Source organism: Cenococcum geophilum, assembly GCF_001692895.1.
Source record: "Cenococcum geophilum 1.58 unplaced genomic scaffold K441scaffold_5, whole genome shotgun sequence".
NCBI lineage: Eukaryota > Fungi > Ascomycota > Dothideomycetes > Gloniales > Gloniaceae > Cenococcum > Cenococcum geophilum.
The window spans coordinates 908,960-933,564 of record NW_027137563.1 but is presented as its reverse complement, the minus strand read 5'-3'; the positions used below and the strand labels follow the sequence as shown (position 1 = coordinate 933,564).

The window sequence follows — 24,605 nt, the reverse complement described above, 5'->3', positions numbered from 1 at the left end:
CGAACTATAGTAATAGGACTACAATATAGCTGCTCCGTAATAGGGCGGACTATAGTAGGCAACGGCTAGATTAATATAGGTAGTCGCGACTGGATCGATACGGGCGGTATAAGGGGAGAAGCGGTGGCGGAAGTAGTAGCGGTAGTAGTAGCGGCAGCAGTAGCGGCAGTAGTAGCAGCAGTAGTAGCGGCAGTAGTAGCGGAAGTAGTTTAGTTTATAGGCTGCGGAAGGTCCGCTAAAGGTCGTTAGGACCGCCTATTTCTTTTCTCCTATATATATAGAGCTAGAAAGGTAGTAAGTTAAAATGGAGGAAATAAAGAATTAATCCTATAAGAATTATAGGTCTTATATGGAGCTCTACGACGGTTTGTTGCAAAGTTAGCGGAAGAGTAATACTGCTTATAGGCAGTACAAAATGGACGATTGGAAGGCATTTAGGCGGTATGTAGGGAGTAGTATTTAAGTAGTAAGGGGTAGGATTTGAGGTTGAGGTTAAGGTCGAGGTTAAGGATAGGGTTAAGGGGGTCGCGAATTTAATAGGGTAGCACGTAAAGAAGCACGTCCCTTATTAGATAACTCGATCGAATTTAGACCAATTATAACTCTTAGCTGGACCTTAATACAGTATACTAAAGAGGCCTTATACGATAGTTGATCGATAGTATAGACCAAAGACTAGAAGCAGTAAAAAAAGCACGTGGCTGGCAGATAAAGTATTAACTATAATTAAATAATCTCATGATTTAGCTGCATTTAATTGCTACGACGCTATGCGATTGTTCAAAGTTGTGTCGATTTTAGTAAGAATTCGTGTGTGCACAGACTAATATCTTGGCACTGTATGCCAAGCCTAACACGGACCTCCGATACCTTCCCTTGTTCCAACCTCAAGGGCGCGTCTTGAACCCTATTTCACCTATAAACTTCGTTGCATGCGACTCCTTCTTCCTTTCCACACTCGTGCCCGATATTGCAGAACCTCCAAGCAGGCGCAAAACATCCGACGCCACTTCCACGATGCCGCAGTCAGGTTTGTATCCCCTAGTTTCCTCTCATCTATCGTTATTACGCTGTGCCTCCCGTTTGTACTGCGCCCGGACCTTGTCTGAGAAATGAGATCGCTTTCACCAATGGGTTTACCTTGGGGGGAGCTATCTGAGAATATTATTATACCGTGGACGGGACCTCGGGAGGAGCCAAATACGACCTCTACTTTATACCCAGGGAATTTGAAAAGACTTTTGCGGGACCCCGAACTGGCCGAGGTAGGACACTTGTTCGATATGACGGCGCTCCTGGCTAGGACCATAGTACGCTTGATGTGAGAAGGCCGAGGCTGCCCGAGGACACTGCATACTTTTGAGCCGCAACCGCATGCGGACAGGAGATGTGGAAGAGAATATACCAGTCAATGGAGGCCAGGTGCTCTCGGGCTAAGTACACTCTGTAGTCGTTGTGGGCGTAAGTTTTCGAGGAATATCTTTTCCTTTCAGCGTCCTGGACGGTAATTGAGCAAAGTAGACAAGCGACGTATAAAGTAGCGACGACTTCTCGGCAAGCTATGCAGTTCGACTACTCCCTTCGAGACCACCACAACCGTCCGTAACGTCGTTTCTAGCTCCGTACGAGACCTAATGTATATTGAGGGTATATTCTTAGCCATCGAAATAATCAACGCTACAAAATACTGTTCGTCCTGGATGGAAGTTAGATATCAGAAGAATATTGTGACAAGACCCCGCTTTCTATCAGATAATAACGAAGCGCGACACTTCTGGCGACAGGATTGTTTAGAGACTCAGTCCTAACTTGCTCAAGAGATCGAGCGACGTAATACCCGAAAATGACGTCCCTGAAGTTCGGGTTGAGCAATCTCCAGAAGCCTTCAATTCTGTAACACAGCTTGCGCCTAGTTCACCATCAAGTCTACCGATTGGACCGGAGGAAGCCCTGCCGTTTGGCCACCTAGGATTCGCTCCTTCACATTTTTAAGTTGTTGAAAAATGGCTAACAGCTTGCTTCAAGGTCGAACCGCGTCTTCGCACAAGGATCTTCCTCCATCGGTCGAGATGGCATACTACCGAAAATGCATCGAACTTCGACGGCGGATCAACGACATTGAGGAGAACAATGACGGAACCCGGCTGCGGATAAAGCGCCTTAATCGTGCTGTCACCAAGATGCGCCTTGAGCGCGCATTCCTTCTCGAGCAATTAGCGCATCGAATGGATTATAACGTGGACGAGTCGGACAGAAGCAGCAGTCCTCCTCCAACGGTAAATATACAGTCTCGTAATCTCCTTTCTGCGCCGTCTCGGCGAATCTCTGTATCGATGGTCAAAGATTTCATGGTGGGGGACTCCAAGGTATAAGAGATTGAAACCCCACAATCCCCATTATCTCTGGGTGCTCCGTCACGAATGGTATCACGCGGTTTTAAATCTTCAACATATTTGCCAGTACTACGGCTTGCTCCTTGGTATGAAACCAGCTGCTCACTGCAGACGGGAAAATTCAAGCTTTCAGCATTTCCAATTCCAATCCTCTAGTTACACCAACATTTTTCAGATCAAATCAAACTCTTAGCAACGCAAACGGCCCAAGAGCGCTAACATTATCAATCCCACCCAGCCCCAAGACAAACCCCTCCGCAGCAAGCGCTCCCACCGCAAAACGACCCCAACGCAAGGCGGCCACACAAGCGGCAGCCTAGCAGCACAGCACCCCTCCCCGCCCTCAACGCAACAACAGACGCAGCAATCGATCCTGCACCCCATGCACCCACTCTCCTCCACCCACTCCACCCCGGACCCCAGCCGCTCCGCCGGCCCCCTCTTCTTCGGCACCACTACCGCTACGACTACCGCCCCCGTCAGCACGACTTCCCCCCACGCCGTCAACGGCACGACGTCGACCCCGACGCCCCTCCCGCCCCTGCACCCCGCCCCCTCCGCCTCACATCTCCCGCACCTGCACCCTCAGCGCCCGCAGCAGCACTACAGCCACGGCCATGGCGCCGGGTACTTCGACGGCGCGTTCGAAAATGAGGCCGAGTTCGCGGGCAGTGGCAGCGGCAGTGGCAGCGGCAGTGGCGGCGGGAGTGTGGGTGGTAGCGGGCGGCGGCGGGCGTACTCGGGCGAGAGCCGCGAGGGGTGCGAGAACGGCGCGGAGCAGGATACGGAGATGGCGGAGGCGCCGGCAGCGCCGGTTGCGGGTGGGGTGGCCGGGGGGTTTAGTGGGGGGTTTACGGCTGTTAATCGGTGAGTTTGGGCTCTTTTTGTCTTCTCCTCTTCCTGGGTGGTTGGGGTTGTTTTTCGGCGCTGACGCTGAGATTTTATAGAGAGGGATAGGGTTGTTGGGTTGTTGGATGGATGAATCGATGGCTGGATGGGTGTGCGATGGGGTTGAAAGGGGAGGGGTTGAGGGGAGGGGATTGGAAGGGGGGAGTTGAAGGGAGGAATGGTGCTCTTTGCTGCGTGATGGGATAGCGATGGCGTTGTGATACATTTTTTCTGACGGATTGCTGGGATGGGAATGTGTGCGGGTGTGCTGGGTCTTTCCTGCTTGATTGTATAACAGATGGATGAGCGGCTTGGGGTGGCATGTGGGAATATAGGATTATTGGTAGTGTGAAGCGGTGTGCATAGTGCTTCATAATTTCACTGGCTTCTGTTTCTGAGGGACCAGATGTGCATGTGTGAACAGCTCCTTCGCGCATTGCATGGTTAGTGCCATTTGCTATACAGCTTGAATGGGATAGAATGTAATTGAAGAGTGGCAATTGAGAAAAAGTATAAATTCTATAAAATGGTATTTGCCGTACGGAAAGCCTCCTGCACGCCAACCCAGAGATGCACCAATAGGCTGTATAACCGAATGAGCACGAACACGATAAAATAGAAAGATTTTCGTCCGGGATATCGCCCCCAAAGGCTTATGCATAGCATGATACCCAGGTTTTCGAGGGTGGAAGTCTCGCGCATCCACGGCGTCGTTGGCAGATTACATGTAAAGTACATGGATCTACAAGGTATCCGTCCAGTCCTTCAGAAGCCATGCAAGTTCCGGGTGAGCATCTGAAGAGTTTCAGGATTGTGGATATTGGGAGTGACAAGTTTTCCTGAAGTGCCTGAAGTGTCTGAAGTCATCTGTCAAGGTTTAGGTAAGATGCCGTATTCAAGTGTTGGTGACGAAGATGTATAGAAACACGGTGCATTAGCGGAGTGCGATGAAACTCTAGTTGTTTGTATTGTTTGTACTCCTTTGTCTTCGTGCTCCGTTAGATCGTTTCTTTTTTTTAATTTTTTTATTCTATTCGTATTTAGGAGTTCACGGTAATATCAGTAAGAGAGGCGCGAGCACGCCAGGCACGCACATCCTGCATGGCCGTCAACATTTAGGTTTATTGTGGAATATTCTGTTCGCCCTCGACCGTGCTTGGCGTGTAAGCAGGAGATGACGCAGGGTAATGATCAAGCCGGGCGCCCCGGTATAAGTGGTGTAGGTGGCTTGAACCCTGATTCCGAAGATTATGGTCGACCCGGTCGGTTGGGAACATCTCACTCTTCGGCCTGCACTCTCCAGCACCCCAGGTTTTTCGGTGGGTCGGGGGACTGCGGGTCCCGAAGCCACCGAAGCTACTGAAGCCACCGAACCATTAGCCCCCGGCTACCCCCTTAGTTCGTGAGAGACCGCCTGTCATCCCAAGCCAGCTACTGCCAAAGAACGGCTCGCACTCTCACGCTCGGCTTCCATTCCAAATATGCTGGTTGGTGGGGAGTTTGGGTCCCTGCTTGCCATGTGTGATCGGCATGTCAACGACGATGGGGTATGCTCGATCTGCCTTCAAAGCATGCGTCCACATGCAACAACAATCACGCAGGGGGTGATTCAGGAGAGCGCCCCCGATCGGGGCTACACCAGCCTCTGGAGGTATTATTAAAAACAAAATTTTTACTTCCGTACAAATAGTTATCATGCCATGTAGATCGGTAACTTCCGGGTGCCGCGTCTTGGGGGGCTTTCCTCCAATGGCCAGCCATCCACGCCTCATTCCCGTCCATCTTCGCACCGCGTTTTGCCTCTTGCAACAAACTTTTCCCATCTGACTCGTTCTGTTTGAGCAGCAAGACGTCGACTTCATTGAAGTATTGACCAACCCCCAACCTCCAATCTCTATCATCCAATTTCCAACCCCAATTCAACTTCCACCTCACTGCCACCCAACGCACCTAGCAATGCCATCCTTTTCGCGTTCTAACAAACCACGTTTAAAACTTTAATGCGTCCCTGCAGCTGTTTTGTTGTATCCTGCCTTACCGGACAAGGCCACGCGTTCTTGACAGGTGCTGAAAAGACGCCGGTATGGCAGACATTCCGAAGCCTGATGGGCCCGATGTCAATAGAGGTGACAGTCTGGTCAAGATCCACTGGGGTTTTGCAGGGGTCTCGTTCATCGTCTTAGGCTTGAGGCTAGTAGCAGGAATCTGCATCCTTCGCCGCATCCATTTAGCCGACTATCTTATGGCCATGGCATTTGTTAGTCGTTTCCCTTCCCTAGACGTGAACTAGGACCAAAATAACTGATGCACGGCCAGGCTTGTGCTATTGTCCAGGGTGTCATATTCACCGAAGCCTATCACTGGGGCATGGGGAGGCACTTCTACTACCTCAATGATAACGAGAGGATTCAATCCGTGAAATTCCTTTTCTACCTCCAGGGCTGGGGCATCGCCAGCACCATGTTCGGACGGATATCCTTCTGCTGCTTCCTGCTGAAATTCGTCTCCACGTGCCACTTGCGCCGATTGTTGCTGTGGTTCTTCATCTGGAGCCAGGCTGTCATTGGGCCCTTAACTATCATCCTCATCTACGTGCAATGCGGCACGCACCTGAACTCGTTGTGGGATCACAGTAATGATGAGAAATGCTGGAGTCCCAACGTCCAACGGGACTTCGGCTTCTTCCAGAGCGGTAGGGTTTCCCCGATAGCAGGAGAAGAAACCCTCCACAGCACTGTTTTGCAGCTCGATCTTTTGCTCACGTGTCCGTAGGCATGAATTCGCTCACGGATCTCTACCTCACGGTCCTGCCCGCCATGATTCTCTGGGACCTCTCCCTCCAGCGGGCCCGCAAACTCGCCCTCGTCGCCGTGCTCAGCTTAAGCGTCTTGTAAGCCTCCTTCCTCTTCCTCCTCTAGCCCCCGGAGAACCCAACTAACACGCCCTCCCCAGCGCCCTCGTCGCCTCACTAATAAAATGCTACCTAATCAAAGAACTCGGCGCCCGCAACGACATAACCTGTGCGGCCCTCCCCCCTCCCCTTCCCCTCCCCCCTCAGCTAACCTCCCACAAACAGGGAACATCATCGTCTTCCAGGTGTGGTCCACAATCGAGATCTTCCTCGTCATCCTCTGCGCCTCCATCCCACACCTCAACCCGCTGCTCCGCTGGGGGCAGCGGCTGTCGAGCTCGTGCTGCACCGACGATACGCGCACCGACGATACGCGGAGTCTTGAGTTGGCGGAGGGAGGCCGGAGTCGCAGTGGTGATGGTGGTGGTGGTGGTGGTGGTGAAGGAGGAGGCGGTGGCCGCGCGCCGAATCGGAGTTCTGTGCGCGGGTTTGCGCGCTTGGCGGTGCCGGAGCGGGTGTGGAGCGGTGCTGGTGGGGTTCGTGGGTCTGGTAGGAGCCAGGGTGGTGGTGGTGGTGGTGAAGGAGGAGGCGGTGGCCGCGCGCCGAATCGGAGTTCTGTGCGCGGGTTTGCGCGCTTGGCGGTGCCGGAGCGGGTGTGGAGCGGTGCTGGTGGGGTTCGTGGGTCTGGTAGGAGCCAGTTGAGCCAGAGCGAGGAGAATATCCTTGCAGGGCTCCATGGCGGCAGCGGTGGCGGCTTTGGCGAGAAGAAGGCGGATGTGGTTAAGACTACGGTGGTGCTGGATGCGGATGCGAGCGGGGATGGGGATGGGGATGGGGACGGGGATGGGGATGGGCGGTGGGACGGCGAGGGTCGCAGTGCGCTGCCGCATGCCTGGGTTCCGTGACGGCGACCCGCTGAGTTTGGGGTAGAGGAGGAGAGTTTTTGCGGGCTCAAGGCATGGCTGGTGTTTTATGGGATTGGGCTTGGGATTGGAGGTTTTGGTTTCGATCTCGGCGTTGGTGGAATATTTAGGTTTTGGGGCCGGCTTGCACGGGATATTGGGACAGGGAATTGGAACTGAAAACTACGACTTGGGCACTCTAGGAAGACTTGATCACGCATATCAGGTATTGCGGGATGGGCTGAAGGATGTCCCTTCCCCTGGTGATGTCCTAAAAGTTGGACCGTGCGCAGAACACCAAACAGAATCAAAATAGACTTTATTCCACCGTTAGCCTCCTCATATTGAGCGACTCAGCTCCAAAGATTGAGTGTATATAGTAATTGTATGTTAAAATCGACAGCTTCTACAACCACGTAGATTCGAATCACGGAGCCTTGATCCTATTCTATCGGCTGGATCTTATCGATAACCGTAGGACGAATTTCACCAGCTGAAGGGATAAGGAAAGAAACATAATGTAGTCTCGCTCTGTCCTGGGCCCGGCGCGGCACGAACAGTTGTCATCCTTTCTCGCCGCACCCACCCACATCTGACCCTCACTCTCACAGCCGGCCCAACCCACGCTACCCTCCGCGTTGAAACGGCCATAGCTTTGCCCCGGCGGCGCGGGTTCATGGCGCGCTGCCGAACCCGATCGGCGCCGCGAGCTGCAGGTTTTCCCTGCCGCCGATCTCAGGGGTGGATTGTGCGATACGAGATTTAGGCGAGGCGCTATTTCATGCAAGATGCGACACGGGCGGGGGTTTAATTATCAGCTTCTTGCTTCGGTGCGGTAGGGGAGGGTTGTCTTTTGGTGGGGATGGTGGGATGGGATGAGATACGATGGGATACGACGGGTTGCGCTGTTGGTTATGGGTGTAGTACTTGCACGCTCGACAGAGCGGTTGATCGAGTCCAGGCCGGTTTTTTCTGCCGAAGGGGTTTCTCTACCGGCCAAAAGCATCGACCCTCCGCTCGACTGAAGCGGCTGCAGCGATCGCTAGGTGGAAGCAGGAAACACTGATCAAGCGGGCGGCTCAATGGCAGCATGGAATATAACGCTTTTTACTACCCAGAGCTCAGACTACAGGCAAAACTCCTTAGTACGATATGGGTTTTGACGCCAAATGTATAGTAATACCAATGGTATTGTTATATCAAGAGTCACATGTAAGGTGAATAATCAGCAAAGCTTCAATAAAAAGTGGATCTCAAAGCCCAAAGGGTATAGATTTCCCTCCTTATGGGCCAGGTATACCTCCTTCCCATACAACTAGCTATACCGATATTGGTCGTAGAGCTTAACGATATCGTCAAAAGTCAGATTATGGTTAGTTACACCAAAAAAGGCTTGATCAGGGCGTGTAGATCCTAATATAAAATGCATTGTTATATACCCGGTATGGTATTAAGGAGTTTTGCCTGTACAATACAGTTCCATCTAGATCTAAACGCCCTCTGAGACAATCATGCCTATCTATCGGATTACAGATATATATATCTCCTACGCCGTCGCCGTTTTCCGCACGCCAGAAATACCTCTATGTATATGTATGTTTGCGTCCCAGGTCTAAATCCCATCCCTCAAGATGCCTTGGCATCACCTTTACGGCCGGCGCAGCGGGTGCGCCTCAGTATTACTATATCGAGTCAGCCCAGCCATCTCGACTAGTCACCCCCATCCCACAACCACCTCCCCTCCCCTCAAGAATGAAAACAGACGAAATACTCACAAGACAAACTTATCTAGACTGACAACCTGCGGCTCACTGAAGACGAGATAGAAGTACTTGAGCGTCTCGGCCATCCAGAAGCTCTCGCACTCGTCGATGCGCTCCGGGTCCGGCGTCGTCACGTCCGCGATGGCGCTGTTAGCGATGCTGGTGTTGGTGTGCCGCGTCACGGCTTGGAACATGCGCCACGCCTTGTCCTGCAGCGTCGTATCGCCCGTGATGCGGTACAGGATGAAGATAGACTCGATGGCTTCGGGACTAGAAAAACGATCCCAATGTTAGCTAAGAAATGAGGGGGAAAAACTGCGCGGAATGAAGGAGCAGGATATGAAGGAGCAGGATGGGACGGAATGGGGTAGGGTTAAGGGTGTTTCAGGGAGGGGTAAAGAGGGAGCGGAGGTAGGAAGGGGTTGCAGCATACCGCAGCAAAAACCTGCGATCCGTGATCCCCGTAAACCCAGGCGCGAGCTTATCCTCCTCGATGATCCTCCTGGCGTGCGCGACCTTCTCGTCCGCCGTCTCGACCCACCGCCGCTGCTGCTCATGCATGACGCCGTCGTACCACCGCTCGTAGCTCCACGCGCAGTCGTCCGGGTCCGGGCACGGCACCACACTGAAACTCTCCGGCATGATGCCCGTCGGCATCGACTCGTAGGCCCAGATGCAGCCGTTGACCAGCTTGCGCGCGATCGCGAGGTCATCCGGCCGCTCGAAGATCTTGGCCGCGATCCCCACCATACCGCCAGTGAAGCAGGCTAGGTGCTGGCCTTCTGGTTGCAGGTCCAGGAAGTCGGCCACGCCCTTCTTGACTGTGCCTGAAAGCAGAATGTCCTGGTTTTCGGGGTTCAGGGGACGGAAGAAGAGGTACTTTTTTGCGGCTTCGATAGCGCCGATGTATAGTTTGCGGTATTGTGACACCAGGCCGCCGAGCAGCATGTGTTGCTTGGGAAAGTATTCGTATAGGGAGTCGGACATGCCACCGAATGTGAAAGTGCGGTCGACTGTGAAAGACTCACGTTGCGGGTTGATGCGGACGGGCCACAGTCCTGGGATACTGGTATCGTTTTGATATTTTTCGAATTGGTCGGATATTCGCTGGACTGCATCGAAGTATTTCGGATCGCCAGTTATTTGTGAGAGGCGGGTGAACTCAAGACTTAAAGAACCTAGCTCGGCACTTAGGGCTTGCGATGGGGCTTCCTGTTCTCCGCTGAGTGCCCCACTAGAAAGATGATCAGCCAGATGGAAGTCGGTACTGGGGGGAAAATGTACTTCTCCCAGTTCCAGCGAGTGATTGGCAGTCGGTTCGGTGTGTCAAATGCAGTGTACAGCATATCACCCAGCTCCGTAGCTTTCTTGAGAAGGATGGAGTACTTGCCTTCGCTGAGATCGTAGGTGCTGAGCAAACCTCCCAAGTAGCGGATTGTTGTTTCGAAAACATTAAGTGTAGGCACTTCTGTAGTAGTGAAGTCAATTCTTTTCAATGCCGTAAGCGCCAATGCAAATTCCTTATCCAGTCCCATTATCGACAGTGTATCAAGTGTGTCTACCAATGTCGCAGCTCGTCCTCCAAAACTATTCTTATACCCACCAGACACGGGCGTCACCTCATCCTGCAGCCAGGCATGTTTCTTGTAGCCTTCCCAGGAATGCAAGAATGTCCGCTTGACAGCTGCGAGCCGCCTCTCTCTCTCTTCTTTATTTCCCTGTGTCTCAATACCGAAGTCGTGTTGGATTTTGGGGATTGCAGCAGGTGTCCCAGAAGGTAATGGTATCATAGACGAGACAGGGTACCGTAATGGAACTTTCTTCCATTTCACAGGGTGGGTAATTCGTCCAGATGGAGGGGAGGACTTTCTAGCTGGGCGTAGGGCGGGGCCCCAGCCTGCAAGCCGATAAAAACCGAATACTAGGAAAAATGCTAGGGCACATAGGAGAGTCCATCGGCGAAGGAGCGGTTTCATGCTGGTTACAGCAACGAGTTCAGCGGGTGATTAACATCGAAAGGGAAAGACTTGATCGAACTGAGGAGTCAAATGCAAAGGAGTGCAAATAATAAGGCTATAGTCGTAATTTAACGGAAAAAGGAGAATGTAGAATTCTAGTGTCTAGAGACGAATCGGAAGGATTCGAGCAATAGCAAAGAACGAAGTGGCTAGAGGATCTAGCATCTAAGCAAAAGCAAAGACAGCAAAGAGCGAATCTTGGAGAGCCAAGAAGAGACCGTACAAGAGGAGTGAATTCGGATGTAGGAGAGCTGCTTCCCTGTTTCCAGCTTGTGCAGCTATCCCGTCCGGCATGCTTTATCGATAACGTCAACATGTTTGTGCATCAGCTTCTAAAAATTTCGCTCAGCCCCTTGCCAAGATTCTCAGCCACCCTAGCACACCCAGTTGAAAGCACATGTCGATCAAGCCTTCTATTAGCCGTATGTAGATCGACCGTCGATATCAAATGGAAATATCCGAACAACCTCAACTCGCGATCGTAGAGCTGAAAAAAACTAGGTCAAAGGAGTCGCAATCACATCAGGTGCTCTTAAGGTGATACGGCTCTTCTTAATTTTATATTACTGAGCAATATTCATGACACCCAGCGCGTTCCTTTACATAGAAAGACTCATACGCCTCTTTAAGTGGTTTTATCTATAAGGGTAAAGAGGTAAAGTAGAAAGGTGTTATCACAGGGGTCGACGACGCAATCTAAAATAAGCTTAATTGCTAGCTATTTTCTCATGCTACCGTGCATTAACCGCGTAATTGGTCAAGAAGTCCGAATGCAGAAACAGAAAAGGAAACGAATAGGGGTAGCGAAGGTACGTGCGTAGGTGCCTGACGAACGTGCGCCGGTGAGTCCCATGACAGGTGTTGATACATAAAGTAGATAGTAACGATTGTGGCGCAGCGTGTATGCAACATAATTACAGCCGAGGGAGCTATAACTAAGTGGTAGATTTAGAGAGCTTAAAGGAAGGAATTAGGCTCTCGTTTGCCAATTTAACGATTGCTTAATTGCTCCTCCATAGAAATTAGTATATAGGCAAATCCCTTACAATAGTTTGGTTTGAAAAGCTTCATTTAATTTTGTTATGGGCGTTTTTCTAAGCACGCTAATTTTTTGGGGTTTAGCCCTATTCTAACTAGTAAAACAGGCGGCGTTCTCCGAACGATCGGCAGCACTAAAAAGGTGCTTTCAACCGGATGCGCCAGGGTGGTGTGGCTATATTTTATTCAAATTGTTACCTTTAATTTTTACAATTTCATTAAGTGTAATTTCTATTATATTATCTGAAAACGTATACCCGTCACATGCTTCACATGACTCCTGTCTCAGTGTACGGCGCTAGACCAGGGGATTTTGTACTTAAATCCAGAGACCTCTCACTTGTCCTCTGTTCTCTTCTCTCTAGCTTGGTATCCTTAATTAAGCAGCCTATAACGCCTTTTTTCTGAGCATTTTGTACGAGCCAACCAAGCGCTGTCTACAGAGCCTTTTAGCTGTGCGATTTGTACGTGCAGTCACAATAATTGCACGCGAAAAAGAACATTCTCCCGCAAACCATTCTTAAGTAGCAAGATAATGCTTAGCAAACTACCAACCAAATGTATATATGCAATTAAAAACTATTTGGAGATAAGGCTACTGCGCCTAAAGCATGTTCTTACTTATGATTCACGGACTTCGCTAATCTCTTAGACCATCACAGTTCCATTATAAATGGCGCGTTTTTGGATTCAGTTATCGGATTCGGATAAGCGCACGGACCGCTGCGATCTAATCAATAACTTCTTTGCCGTAAATATTCAAGTTAAGACAACCCTAGGACAATCCACGACTAGCCAAGGGACTAAATACCGCTCGCCGTTCCCAACGAACCAACATCTCCAGTTATAGGAACTTTACAAATGTCCGCGAGAACTACAGTCGCTAGCACGGCTAGCCCCGAACCATCCAGTGCCAGATCTGCGACCTCAAGCCAGTGCACTACCGATCAAGACAAGGCAGAATTGATATGGGCGGCTACAAATGGGGACGAAATAAAAGTACGGCTGCTGCTAGATAAGGGAGTCCATGTTAATGCAGAGGACGGCAACGAAGGGACGGCGCTATACCATGCGGCCGCTAGGGGTTACGAAACGATCGTGAGGCTACTCCTCGACCGAGGCGCCAATATTGAGGCGAATCTCAAGGGAAGTGGACTCACTGCCTTGCTACGTGCAGCTAACGATGGGCACAGAGCGATAGTGAAATTATTGCTTGATCGAAATGCCGACGTCGAAGCAAAGACTAACAATAGCAAATCTACGCCTCTCATACTTGCATCCCAGCTCGGGAGGTTGGCCGTGGTGAAGCTGCTACTTCTGTGGGATGCTGATGTGAAGGCAAGGAGGACTGATGGGTCCACGGCCCTAATGCTCGCTGCTCAGATGGGCCAGGAGGCTGTGGTGAAGTTACTCCTCGCACATGGATCCGATATCGAGGCAAAGACCAACAGGGGATTCACGGCTCTTTCAATGGCAGCTTCCGAAGGCCATATAGCGGTAGTAAAGGCCCTATTGAACAACGGAGCTGCTATTGAGGCTAAGAATGGGCCTATAGCCCTCATAGTAGCAGCTGATGCGGGGCAGAAAGCCGCGATGGAAGTGCTGCTTGATAATCGCGCTGATATTGAGGCAAAGTCCATAAACAGTGGATCAACAGCCCTAATCCGCGCAGTGATCCAAGAGCGAGTTGAGGTGGTCAAGATGCTGCTCGATCGGGGGGCTGACATTCAGGCAAAGACAAAAAATGGATACACAGCCCTAACATACGCAACCGAAAAGCCGAGCACAGAAGTACGAGATATATTACTAGAGCATATTGCCAACTCAAAGCTTCAAGATCAAATGACCATAACGAATGCTCCTGCTGCGACGCCAAAAGGCCAGAGTGTGGCAGCATTCTCAACTGTCAGCAAAGGCGATCCATCGCAACCAGTTTCTCTAGTTTCAGACCTTTCGTCAAGACCAAAAGACTCAGAGCCCCTTGAGGAATCTTCATCTGATGGAGAGAACATAAAATATGGGCGCTTTCAGTTGTATGACTCGGATGATACGAATGCTTACCACCCTGACCTGTAAGACTATGCCACCCCTCATCTCCTCCGGTACCATGTCGAAACTTACTTGCAGAACAGACGTCGAAGCGCTGAAGCATGGTTCAAAAAACTGACTGATGTTCACTACATGCTGCAACGTGCGCCTGCCAAACACAACGGTGATCCTGTTAAGATTGCGATTATCGACACGGGCGTGGATTATGAGCATCCTCTAATCCAAACAGAGAGACACCGGATCAAAGGCTGGGCTGATTGGACTAAGGGAAGAGAGGGAGCAGAAGGACGATCGAAGATAGATAGATCCGGCCATGGGACCCATTCTACCTGGTTGCTGCTTCGATATGCTCCAAGCGCAGATATCTACGTGGAGAAGGTAAGTATCGGTGATAGACCTGGTCCCAATTTTCCATCTCACGTGGCCAAGGTATGTTTTATTTGACCCTTGCTGAGGTATAATGATAACAGAAGGAAAGGCTATCGATCACGCCGTTACTCAATGGAATGTAGACATCATTACTATGTCCTTCGGTTGGAAAGGGCGCGTCCCTGGCCATGAGGAAGTTTTCGACGCTGTCAACCGTGCAGCAATTGAGAAGACCCTGATGTTTGCGGCTGCTTCAAATGATGCCCGTTCTAATACAACTTCCGTAGCAGCGCCCGCACTTTGGAGTCAAGTTATCTCAATCTTCTCGACCGATGGAAGCGGGACCTGGTCAAAATTCAATCCCCATAAAGCTACAGGCCACACATACATTGCCACGTTGGGGGAAGGGGTGGAATCAGCAGTCCCGGCCAGCCTATGTCAAGGAATTACGCAACGCAGAAACGGGACGTCAACTGCCACCCCTATTGCAGCTGCTATTGCTGCACTCATTCTTCAGTTTGCAAGACAAAGCCCACCTCCTGGAATACCAGCGCTCTCAGAAGAATACATTAGGTCGTTGAAGCGAGGAGATGTAATGGTGCAAGTATTCAAGGATATGGGAGGCGAAGGGCACGGTGACAAGGTGTTGACACCTTGGGAGTTTTTAGGCACACGCAAGGAATATCAAGATGTTAAGTCTTTCATCAAGGCTGCAATCGAGAAGGTATTCTAGGTGAAGTTCGGTCTCTAAATCTTGTGAGTGATGTGCGCGGATTCGTGGTAAATCTCAATTAGTATATCCAATTTTCTCGGGAAAATGTCCCAGAAGATTGCTCTCTATTAGCATATCCAGAATGCCTCAATCCTTTGTCCGAGTCCTCATACAATAACGTAATTACATTCCTCATTACCATCTCTAACTGTTTCAGAAGGTTGCAAACCAAACTCGAGCTCTATATTGACATCTCCTTCCCCCAACCCCCAAAATGCAGCCACCTCTTCCGGCTCGTCGTCGTCATCATCATCAAGGTCCTGTTCTGAACCATGCACATTGTAGAATTGTCCTGCAACAGGCTCAGTTCTGACCTTGTCCTTGCTATAGTAAACCTGTCTTAGGCGGAACGCATATACGAAGCCGGCCGAATCTCTGAACGACCTGATCTGCTGGCTCGACGATGAGGCTGTACCGGCCAACCCTAAATCAATTGGTACACAAGTCGCACTTGTATTAACTCCTCCACGAAGGTGTACATCCTGTTGACTCGAGTCAATTCTTTCCATCTGCGCTCCAATCGCGATCTTGACGCCTGATATCATGTAGATGTTTTTCTTGATCCAACCACCAGTGATGTAATCCTGCACATCTGGAGATTTCAAGCACTCCTTCACAAAGTCGGCCTCTGGAATAAAGTGGTGGGTCTCGAGCTTCTCGATATTGTATTTAACGGCGTCGCTCTTGCCGAAGCCGAAGCCTGCCTCGCCGCCGAGTCCGGTAACTTCCAAGAATTTTACGAATAGTCCTACCATGACACTCTGGCCAGAGACGAATGCCTCAGTAACTACTTTTTTTGGGACAGAGTCTATTTTCGATGCGACTTTGGGGAGGAGGCCTGGATTGAGGATGTCGCCTGGGTCGTAGGACTTCAGGATGCGACCCAAGGTTAGATAACCCCCAGGCTGGTAGTCAGTGCTCTTGAGCAGAAACCATGTTGGCTTTTCGGTTCGTGGCATCGCGGGCTCTTTCTTTTACGGAGAAAATCGTCTTAGTGAACGTAGGAGAAAGAGAAATATCTCCAAGAGCTCCACTGTTTCGCCCGCATTTCCATCCAGAGATTACCCACATTTGAGATTCGATGTGTCAGCAAGTCGCAAAAAACCTTATCACATAAATCAGACCCCCAGTGGACCGTTGGTACGTGCACTACGCGCACGTGCGGGCATAACGTAGCAGGAAGCAAGCCACCCCACGAAGCAAGCTATATAAATACCTACTATTTTAATTTTTATAGTAAATTACACTAAAATTAAAAGGCCTTAGTATATTATATAAATTAATCTTTGCCCTCTTATAAAGCCGAGACTACTATATAAAATATTATATAAGATCTTTTTTCTAGCATTAATGTCAGGTGACGAAGTCACCTCGCCTATATGTATTGTTCCGCACAGCCGTGTCTGGCATCAAGCCAGTCACTTGCTTACCTTTTGTAGGTTTGTGTGGCTGAGTGGTGCGGAGCTTATCACCTCACAATTAAGCCGTTAATTTATAAGGCCTTTAGCGCCTATAGAGCACCTAAATCTACGGTTAGATATAATCTTACTAACTATCTCCTATAATATAAAGCTTAACTAAGTTTATTATATCCTCTATAAGAATAGTTAATTATTAATTATTAGTAGCTAAATAGTATTACGAAGAAGAATAAGTATTCATTACCCTTAATTAGTAAGATCTAAGGTAAATAGATAACATATAAATCTTTATAGAGATAGATCTAAAATAGGGATGCTATTAGGTTAGGATTAAGGAAAGTAATAAATAAAAAGGGGTATTTAGGACTAAAGAAGGACTATATAAACCATTAGTAATATAGTTCCGATTTATAAATATACTAGCGACGTTTTAAAAGCGGATTAATATATTAGCAGAATACTATAATAAGTTCGTTATAGCTTACCTAGATAATATTATTATATACTTAAATAGTAAAGAGAATTATTATAAGTATGTTAAGTGTTATAGTACTAGTAGAATTTGGTAAAACTTGGCAAAACTTAGTAGAGAGATGCGGTTACGTAACTAAAGGACCGTATAAAAGAACACTACTTTAAACGGCGCTGCTCTTCTTCTTTTCCTTTCCCTTTCTTAGCTTTAGATCCTTATCTATAGACAACCAATTATATAGGCTTGCGCGCGTTATATTGCCGTACTAGTGCCTTAATTAACTAAGTCGCTAATAACTAGAGTCCTTTAACTAGGGTCTATAACCTACTAGTAACTTACTAGTAATAACCCATACTAACGACTTATATATTATTATATGTCCATTTATAACTAGTGTCCTTTAACTAAGGTTTATAACCTACTAATAACCTACTAGTAGTAACCTATATCGACAACTTATATACTATTCTATATATATACTACGTAGATAATATAAGGCTAACGTATAGGATTAGCGGCGAATTTCAAGGGTATACTGTCTTACTGTCTATAAGCCTAGCTATATATAAGTAATCTATAACCTATATATAAAGTATATACGCGCTACGCCAGTATGCTGTAAGGCTAAAGTATAGGGTTAGCGGCAGATTTAATAGGTATACTGCCTTACCGCCTATGCGTCTAGCTATATATAAATAACTTATAACCTACCGGCAGAGTATATATATATACCCATCTTTCCCTTTTAATTTTTTCCTTATTAAGGTGTTTTATAGGGTTTTATTAAGGCCCAAGTATAGAAAGGATTGGGGATATTCTGTAAGGCACATTGCTAGGGTATACGGTAGGAAGTAGGTAAGCCGAGCATAAGTTATAAGGAGAGTCAATAGAAAAGGCCGATATGGTAATGAGGGTAGGCAATAGCCTAAGTACAGAGACGAACCGATAAGGAGGGCAAGAGGGCTATAAGCTTAAGGGAGCTTATAAGGAGGTGCTAAGGCCTAGCTGAGGGCTGGCCTTAGCAGCCGCCAAAAGATCCCTTACACATTCCTTTTTAAAGGGGGGGGTATTATTAGATAAAACCTAAGTAGATAGCTATATAGCTGCAAGGTATAGGCGACCCGCAGGCGACTTGCCTATAAGGTACGTACGCTATGTATACCTAGAGAAAGCCCTTCCTTACCTCGCATATAGACTCCTCCTTTTCCCTTAAAGATTTGTCTATCTATAAAATATACCCTATTGTTCTATTAATTGGACTCCCTATCTATATCCTTACCTTATACTATATAAACTATTAGTTATATAATTCGGGCTTATAAACGTACTAGCAACGTTCTAAAAGTAAATTAATAGTATATTAGAAGAACACCTAGATAGATTTATTATCGTATATCTTAATATTATTATTATCAACTCTATAAGTTAAGAAGAATATAGAAAATATATTAAATAGGTCTTAAAGAGACTATAAGAGGAATAGATGCTAGTAGTATAAAGAAGACTAATTTTATCAAATTTGTTATTAAACTAGGACATATTAGTATAGACCTAAAATAATGTTAAAGCTATAGTAAGTTAGTAAAAACTAGAGAATGTTATATAGTTAAGATTGTTTCTAGGGTTTTATAATTACTATAGGAAGTCTACTACATAGCAGTCCAAAAAAACATTAAGCTATTTACTTAATTAATAAAAAAGGAGTAACTGTAGGTATAGAGTAATAAGAAGAACCTATTCTAGGAACTTAAGGAGTTATTTACCTAAGATCTAATCCTTAAAATCTACTAACTAGTACTAGAGATAGTGGTTAAGACGGACGTATTATACTTTATATTAGGAGTATACTATTATAGAAGTATTAGGATATATAGTACCTAATAGTATATTATAGCCAGAAGGTAATACTACCGGAACTGAACTATAATATCCTATAATAAAGAGTTACTAGGTATAGTTATAGTACTTAAGGAATAAAGGGCATTTTTATAAGGTATAGGAAAACTATTTATAGTTAAAATAGATTATAAGACCTAATAGGGTTCCTAATAATAAAGGAACTTAACTAAAGATAAATTAAATAAGTAGAAATACTTATAGAATATTATTTCGAGATTTAGTATACTAAGGGTACTAAAAACGTAAGCGTAGATATACTTAGTAGGAAGGCAGAACTATAAAATAAAGAAAGGCTATTAAGAGCTATATTACAAAAGGATAAAGATAGAAGAATTAGATATAATTACCCTAAATTAATAGTAACTTAGGAAGAAGAACTAGAACGAGTCTATAAGACACTAGAGAGCTTTTAGGTATAATAGATTTTAGAGGCATAGCTAAAAGATCTAAATATAGAATAATATAAGCACTAAGAAGCTACATATATCCTAAGAAGTATAGCGAAAGAATTTGTTAAAGAATTCCATAAAGGAATAATATAAAGGTATAATAGGGCTATAGGCTTAATATTAAGTCTTTAAGAGGGGTATATTATTTAAAAAATCTAAGGACTAGTAAGATAAGTTATAAAGAAATATCTAAATTATTAAAGGAATAAACTAATAAGGTATAAGTTATACAGAGGGCTATAACCTATTAAAATACTAAAGAGACTATAGAAAACAATATTATAAGACTTTATTATAAAGTTATTAAAGTTAAAAGATTCTATTACCGGATGGGAGTATAACGTAATCCTAGTAATAGTAGATAAGTTAACTAAGTAGGGCTACTTTATAGTATATATAGAAGAAATCTTAGTAGAAGATATAGCTAGAATCTATATTAAAGAAGTATTTATAAGATATAGAGTACTAATAAAGATTATATTGGATAGAGACTTAAGATTTATAGTAGTATTTTAGGAAGTATTTTTAGCGGAATAAGGGGTTTAGGTAGTAACTTCCACTATATATTATCTATAAATGGATAGTTAAAGGCCGCCACTAATCATACACCCCCTAAATGATATACGTACACCCCCCAATTGATACGCATACACCCCCTACCTCATTTGGTTTGGACGCTTCCTTATTAAGTTAGAATATCACGTGCGTTTAACTTGTGCGTGCCTGTATCGCGAAAATCAAAGTGCGCGCCCATCCAAATTAATACCTTAACTTCACACCTAAGAGCCTACAATTATAGAGCGTCGCCGCGGTCGGTCAATTGGCTCTATAACTAGCTCTATAATTATTAATCGTGTCGACGGATTTACTCGTAGAGAGCCCTTAGTATTTGAGTGAAATACTGGCTAGACTCCTACCGGGCGCACGCGCGAGCGCGGGTGGAGGCGCGGGTGTGGGCGCGGAGGCAGCTTACAGACATTAAACAGAGGTAGCAGCACCTAAATTAATTCGCGTAACGCCTCACATAGCACTGCGTAATCTAATTTAGACTCTGCTACTTGTACTATAACTAAAATTAAGACTTAATCGTGGTATCGCGGTCGCACTTTTGATTTTCGCGATGCAGGCGCAAACATGTCAAACGCACGTGATGTTCTAACTTAATAAGGAAGCATCCAAACTATATGAGGTAGGGGGTGTACGTGTATCATTTAGAGGGTGTATGATTAGTGGCGGCCTAGTTAAATAGACTAAACTAAACGTTAGAATAGTACTTACGGTATTATATTAATTATATATAAAATAATTAGTGAAGTTACCTAATTCTAAGGCGCCGAGGCCTCGCCTATACTAGACTGTTTTAGGCTTGGCGCCCCGACCCTGCGAGAAGAAGCCGATATCACTAGCAACTGTATCAAGACCTTCACCATCAACATCTCCAGTATCCGGTGAAGTTTCCTGCAGAGATTCCTCTCTAGCCATGAGACTGATTTGAGGGAAAAGGTCAGCTATGAATGCATTCGCTTGCTTTTCAGTTGCGGAATTGATGTTATACCACTCTTTCCACCTCAATTTAATACACTCATCTCCGCTCCTCCCTTGACCGGACCCCCCAAACCGTGTCATCCAAGCCTAGCGGACCACCACACCTCCAATCCCACCCACCACACCACCTCACACAATGAAAGTCGCCGGGTGAGTCCTCTTCCTCCGCTCTCTGCCCGCAAGGCTAACCCACCCCAGCCTCTACTTCCTGGCCGACCACACGCCGGCCACGCTCCCAAACCTGACTTCCTCCCTCCTCAAAAAGCCCTCCGCAAGCCCTCTCCCCCGCTGGTCCCTCGAACACCGCCTCCTGCGCGCCCCGCCACCGCCGCAACCCGTCGCCGCAGCCTCGACAGACCCCAAGCTGCTGCCCCACCAACACATTCTCAGCTTGTCACACCACCCGGGCAAAACATACCTGTACATCCCGGCCAGCACAACTACCGACGCTGCCACTTCCGGTGCTAGTGCTGGTTCCGGTACTGGTTCCGGTTCTGGTGCTGCTTCTGGCGCTGGTGCTAGTGGAGGCGCCACCCCAGGCCCCGTGGTCGCCATCCCAGCCGCGCAGGCCGAGCCCTTCGTGGCGCTGCTGACGAGCAAGCAGTCTGCGCTGTGGACGCACCGCCAGACGCACAGCGTGCGCGACGGCGCGGCGTTCCAGGTCGGCGAGTGCATCGTGCGGGCTGGCGAGGTGCGCATGCCGCGGCCCAGCAGCGGCGGGCAGCATGTTGCGCAGGGCGTCGTCGTATGTATTGAGACGGAGCTGCTGGGGGGTGAGGAGGGGGAGGAGGAGGATGCGGAGGTGGCGGTCGAGGGGGACGTTGTTATGGGTGAGGGGGACGGAGATGGAGATGGAGGGGAGAAGGGGGTGGGTGTGGAGGCGATGAGGGAGGCGCGGGAGACGATTAGGGGACTGTGGAAGGATTTGGGGGTTGAGGGGGGGAAGGAGGGCGTGAAGGAGGTTATGAGTAATTATGCGGGTGCTGAGGAAGAGCAGGCGAGGTGGGCGGAGGTGAGAATGTGGTGTGAAGTTTTAAGGCTGCGGGCTTGAGGCTTGGGTGTTGTCTTGGTGTCATGAGTGGAGTGGTTACAGCGGGAGTAAAAGTAAGAGCGATGATATCACGACCTTAGTTTGGTAGGTAAGGTGTTGGTTATATACAATATCCTCGTGATTTACAGCGAGCCTTATCAGGGCCGTAAAGAGACCAATGAAGAGATTATCTCTTCATAGCGGGCTTGAGCGTCTTGGTATACTCCTTTGAGGCCGAAGTTAATGGCCTACCCGCCAGTAGTTAGATCTTGATATACCCTCTTGGATGTCTACTTGAACCTGATCCTATCTGGATTTTGACCCGGCAAATGCATGAACCCACCAGGTGTTCCTCAATGACTTTACCCAAGTCAGATTTGTCTCGAAAGCTTACGAAATTGCTTGGTGTACGCCATATGCAGATTTGGAGTCTCATCCAGAGGCCATATTCTGTCGCTTTGACCGCGCTCTCTTCGCCTCTTTGTCGGCCTTTTTAGCTTGATGGAAACTCGGCACCATGGTACTTTCCTCATGCTTCTTCCGTTCAAGCGCGCCCCCAGTGACTTCGTCAAGCACAAATCGTCCAAAATGGCCGGTCCTCCAGCGCTGTATGATCCACAATGCTGAAGCATCTATATCCGGGACGCCACCTTTCTGCAACCTTCCTGTTTTCTCCGCTACGGCACCCAACAATGGGATTATATCATTCGTAGGCATATGATACTCGGCATATAGATCTGGAGACACGAGATTAATGCGGTAGAGGAGGTAGTCCGCAAGCATAGTAGGTGAGATGATAGTGTCTTTGACGCTACCGCAGAGTGCGAGTTTCAACATAGCTTCGGCATCCGGGACATACGGCATGAACACCCCAGGCGTATCAACTAGATATACGCCTTCAGATTCATCAGTTCCTTCAATAATCTTGACACCTGTCGCTATCTTCCTTGTGACCCCTGGCTGTGCGCCTGTGAAAGCGGCTTTGCCCTTCCCCACGCCCTGGCTCCGGAGAGCATTGAGGAGAGACGACTTGCCAACATTCGGCATCCCAACAACCATCATCCGCAGTCCAATTAAAGACATCGAGTTTGCGGCATATTCACGAGGATATTGGAGCACGCGACGGACATCGCGCCGGTCTTTGTGATCGGAGAAGAGCACGTGCGAAGGAGCATGCCATTGTCTAATGATTTGCTCTCTCTGCTCCAATAATTTATTAGCGTGACTCAAGAGGACCAGCTCCTCGCGATGCTCGTACCTGTAAATCCGTCTTCTTCTGGTTGCTCCCAAGATCTCTCTTCGTATATACAATCAACCGCTCCCTTCCCGCCAGACTTGCTTCAAAGAGTGGGTTCCTTGAAGTTAGCGGAACTCGATAGTCACGGCATTCGACAATCAGGTCTATGGAGGAAAGCAACGTTTTCATCTTAGAGAGACCTGATTTGTGGTGTCCGAGAAAGTAAGACCGCGGGAGCGAGTCTAACGTCGGGAAGACAACTCTGGGGATGAATTGAGATACCATTATTGAATAGGCTGGTCGGTATCATCTTGTAGGATGACGGTATTCCTGTCGAGTGCTCATAGTCTCGCAAGTATGGAGCTGGTATTTGTCCAAGGTTGACGCAGGTGGAACTGTTGTCCGAATTGAATATTCTGCCAAGGCGGTCAGGAGACATCGAAGTTCTTAAGAGAACGGTATATACTTAGACGACGAACTTAAGCGCGAGGTTCATATTAAGAAGGTTTTTATAACGAAGCCTGTAGTAGATACTACGGTAGGCTTGTTAATAAGCTAGGTATATAGGTAGTGTGACGGCGCTAAGGCGCGTCACCTGCCAAATTCTGCCGCAATACTGCCAACCCTACGATTTGCTCGCTTACTACTAGCGCCTTGGCGCCTGGCCTATATATTTGTTTATATCGGCCCTAGCGACCCCTTTTCCTTCTCCTTAGCTTAGTATCTTTATAATATAGCATTTGTTTAAGCCTTACCTTAAAGGTATTTATTTAAATTGTAATAAGTAAAGTAGGATAATAAATATAACTATAGAGTAAGTGCGTAATAGATTAACTTTAGTTATATTTTAAAATTTACTAAGGGGGGGAGGTTATCTATAGTAGGGACTAAGGGTCTTTAAATATATAACTATAGCGCTAACGCGCGTAGCTGCTGTATATACGTCTTTATATTTACTCTAGTAGTCTAATAGCACGATTCTAATAGAACGTTAATATTATAGCCGGGTTCCTATACTCTACTGTATAGAGATATAAAAGCCGATTTTATAGATAACGCCGTAATTATTAAATAAGTAGTTAAGGTAGCGGTAGGGAATTATTAAAGTAGTAAAGAAATAATAGTATTTTTACTTAATTAAAGAGGGGGCAACGTCTTAATTACTAATAGGGTAGTTAAGGTAGTGGTAAGAAATAGGAGAGGTAGTAAAGAAATAATAGCGCTTCTACTTAATTAAAGAGAAGGCGACGTTATAATTGCTAAAGAGGTGGTTAAGGCAGCGGCAGGGAATAGAAATAGTAGTAAAGATTACTAGAGGTATAATAAATCTTACGAAAGTGCCTTAGACGTAATTTTAGTAGAGGGGACTAAGTAGAGTTTAATATAATAGCTACCTTAACGACCCACCTACTAATATCTACTAACTTTGATCTTTTATAACTCTACGGAAGTGCGTTTTAAAAGTCTTTGCCGCTAAGAAAACTAACTACCTTAGCTTATTACCATCTA

At 47.3% G+C, this 24,605-nt stretch overlaps 9 protein-coding genes across 9 annotated transcripts; 6 read left to right on the top strand and 3 right to left on the bottom strand.

The window, feature by feature from the left end:
• Nucleotides 1–900: 900 nt before the first annotated feature.
• On the top strand, nt 901–3,609 carry K441DRAFT_653307 (uncharacterized protein). Its single transcript, XM_067647522.1, has 4 exons — nt 901–1,030; nt 2,026–2,276; nt 2,632–3,260; nt 3,341–3,609. The coding sequence occupies exons 1-4, from the start codon at nt 1,018–1,020 to the stop codon at nt 3,348–3,350; spliced, it is 903 nt and encodes a 300-aa protein (XP_067508435.1). The 5' UTR covers nt 901–1,017; the 3' UTR covers nt 3,351–3,609.
• A 1,350-nt stretch (nt 3,610–4,959) lies between these two features.
• Nucleotides 4,960–6,434, top strand: K441DRAFT_603076 (uncharacterized protein; the record flags this gene model as incomplete). Its single annotated transcript, XM_067645292.1, has 5 exons — nt 4,960–5,538; nt 5,598–5,973; nt 6,054–6,171; nt 6,234–6,301; nt 6,358–6,434. Coding segments are annotated over exons 1-5 (813 nt in total), but the record flags the coding sequence as incomplete, so codon positions are not given.
• Nucleotides 6,435–6,942: 508 nt separating this feature from the next.
• Nucleotides 6,943–7,363, top strand: K441DRAFT_653306 (uncharacterized protein). Its single transcript, XM_067647521.1, has one exon. It carries the CDS (start codon nt 7,105–7,107, stop codon nt 7,348–7,350), a length of 246 nt encoding a protein of 81 aa, XP_067508433.1. The 5' UTR covers nt 6,943–7,104; the 3' UTR covers nt 7,351–7,363.
• A 1,083-nt stretch (nt 7,364–8,446) lies between these two features.
• Nucleotides 8,447–11,067, bottom strand: K441DRAFT_693154 (glycoside hydrolase family 47 protein). The gene is made up of 4 exons (XM_067652626.1): nt 10,082–11,067; nt 9,231–10,031; nt 8,810–9,067; nt 8,447–8,716 (listed from the first exon to the last, which is right to left on the bottom strand). The coding sequence occupies exons 1-4, from the start codon at nt 10,771–10,773 to the stop codon at nt 8,683–8,685; spliced, it is 1,785 nt and encodes a 594-aa protein (XP_067508432.1). The 5' UTR covers nt 10,774–11,067; the 3' UTR covers nt 8,447–8,682.
• Nucleotides 11,068–12,825: 1,758 nt separating this feature from the next.
• Nucleotides 12,826–13,080, top strand: K441DRAFT_459011 (ankyrin; the record flags this gene model as incomplete). The annotated part of the gene is made up of 1 exon (XM_067641759.1): nt 12,826–13,080. A coding segment is annotated over one exon (255 nt), but the record flags the coding sequence as incomplete, so codon positions are not given.
• Nucleotides 13,081–14,034: 954 nt separating this feature from the next.
• Nucleotides 14,035–15,004, top strand: K441DRAFT_541063 (subtilisin-like protein; the record flags this gene model as incomplete). The annotated part of the gene is made up of 2 exons (XM_067642626.1): nt 14,035–14,331; nt 14,381–15,004. 2 exons carry the CDS (start codon nt 14,035–14,037, stop codon nt 15,002–15,004), a joined length of 921 nt encoding a protein of 306 aa, XP_067508430.1.
• A 43-nt stretch (nt 15,005–15,047) lies between these two features.
• Nucleotides 15,048–16,084, bottom strand: K441DRAFT_653304 (uncharacterized protein). Its single transcript, XM_067647520.1, has one exon. It carries the CDS (start codon nt 16,000–16,002, stop codon nt 15,151–15,153), a length of 852 nt encoding a protein of 283 aa, XP_067508429.1. The 5' UTR covers nt 16,003–16,084; the 3' UTR covers nt 15,048–15,150.
• Nucleotides 16,085–20,712: 4,628 nt separating this feature from the next.
• On the top strand, nt 20,713–22,179 carry K441DRAFT_693152 (uncharacterized protein). The gene is made up of 2 exons (XM_067652625.1): nt 20,713–20,979; nt 21,028–22,179. Exons 1-2 carry the CDS (start codon nt 20,966–20,968, stop codon nt 21,878–21,880), a joined length of 867 nt encoding a protein of 288 aa, XP_067508428.1. The 5' UTR covers nt 20,713–20,965; the 3' UTR covers nt 21,881–22,179.
• A 112-nt stretch (nt 22,180–22,291) lies between these two features.
• Nucleotides 22,292–23,381, bottom strand: K441DRAFT_541630 (P-loop containing nucleoside triphosphate hydrolase protein; the record flags this gene model as incomplete). The annotated part of the gene is made up of 2 exons (XM_067642658.1): nt 22,292–23,059; nt 23,118–23,381. 2 exons carry the CDS (start codon nt 23,379–23,381, stop codon nt 22,292–22,294), a joined length of 1,032 nt encoding a protein of 343 aa, XP_067508427.1.
• Between the last annotated feature and the right edge of the window lie 1,224 nt (nt 23,382–24,605).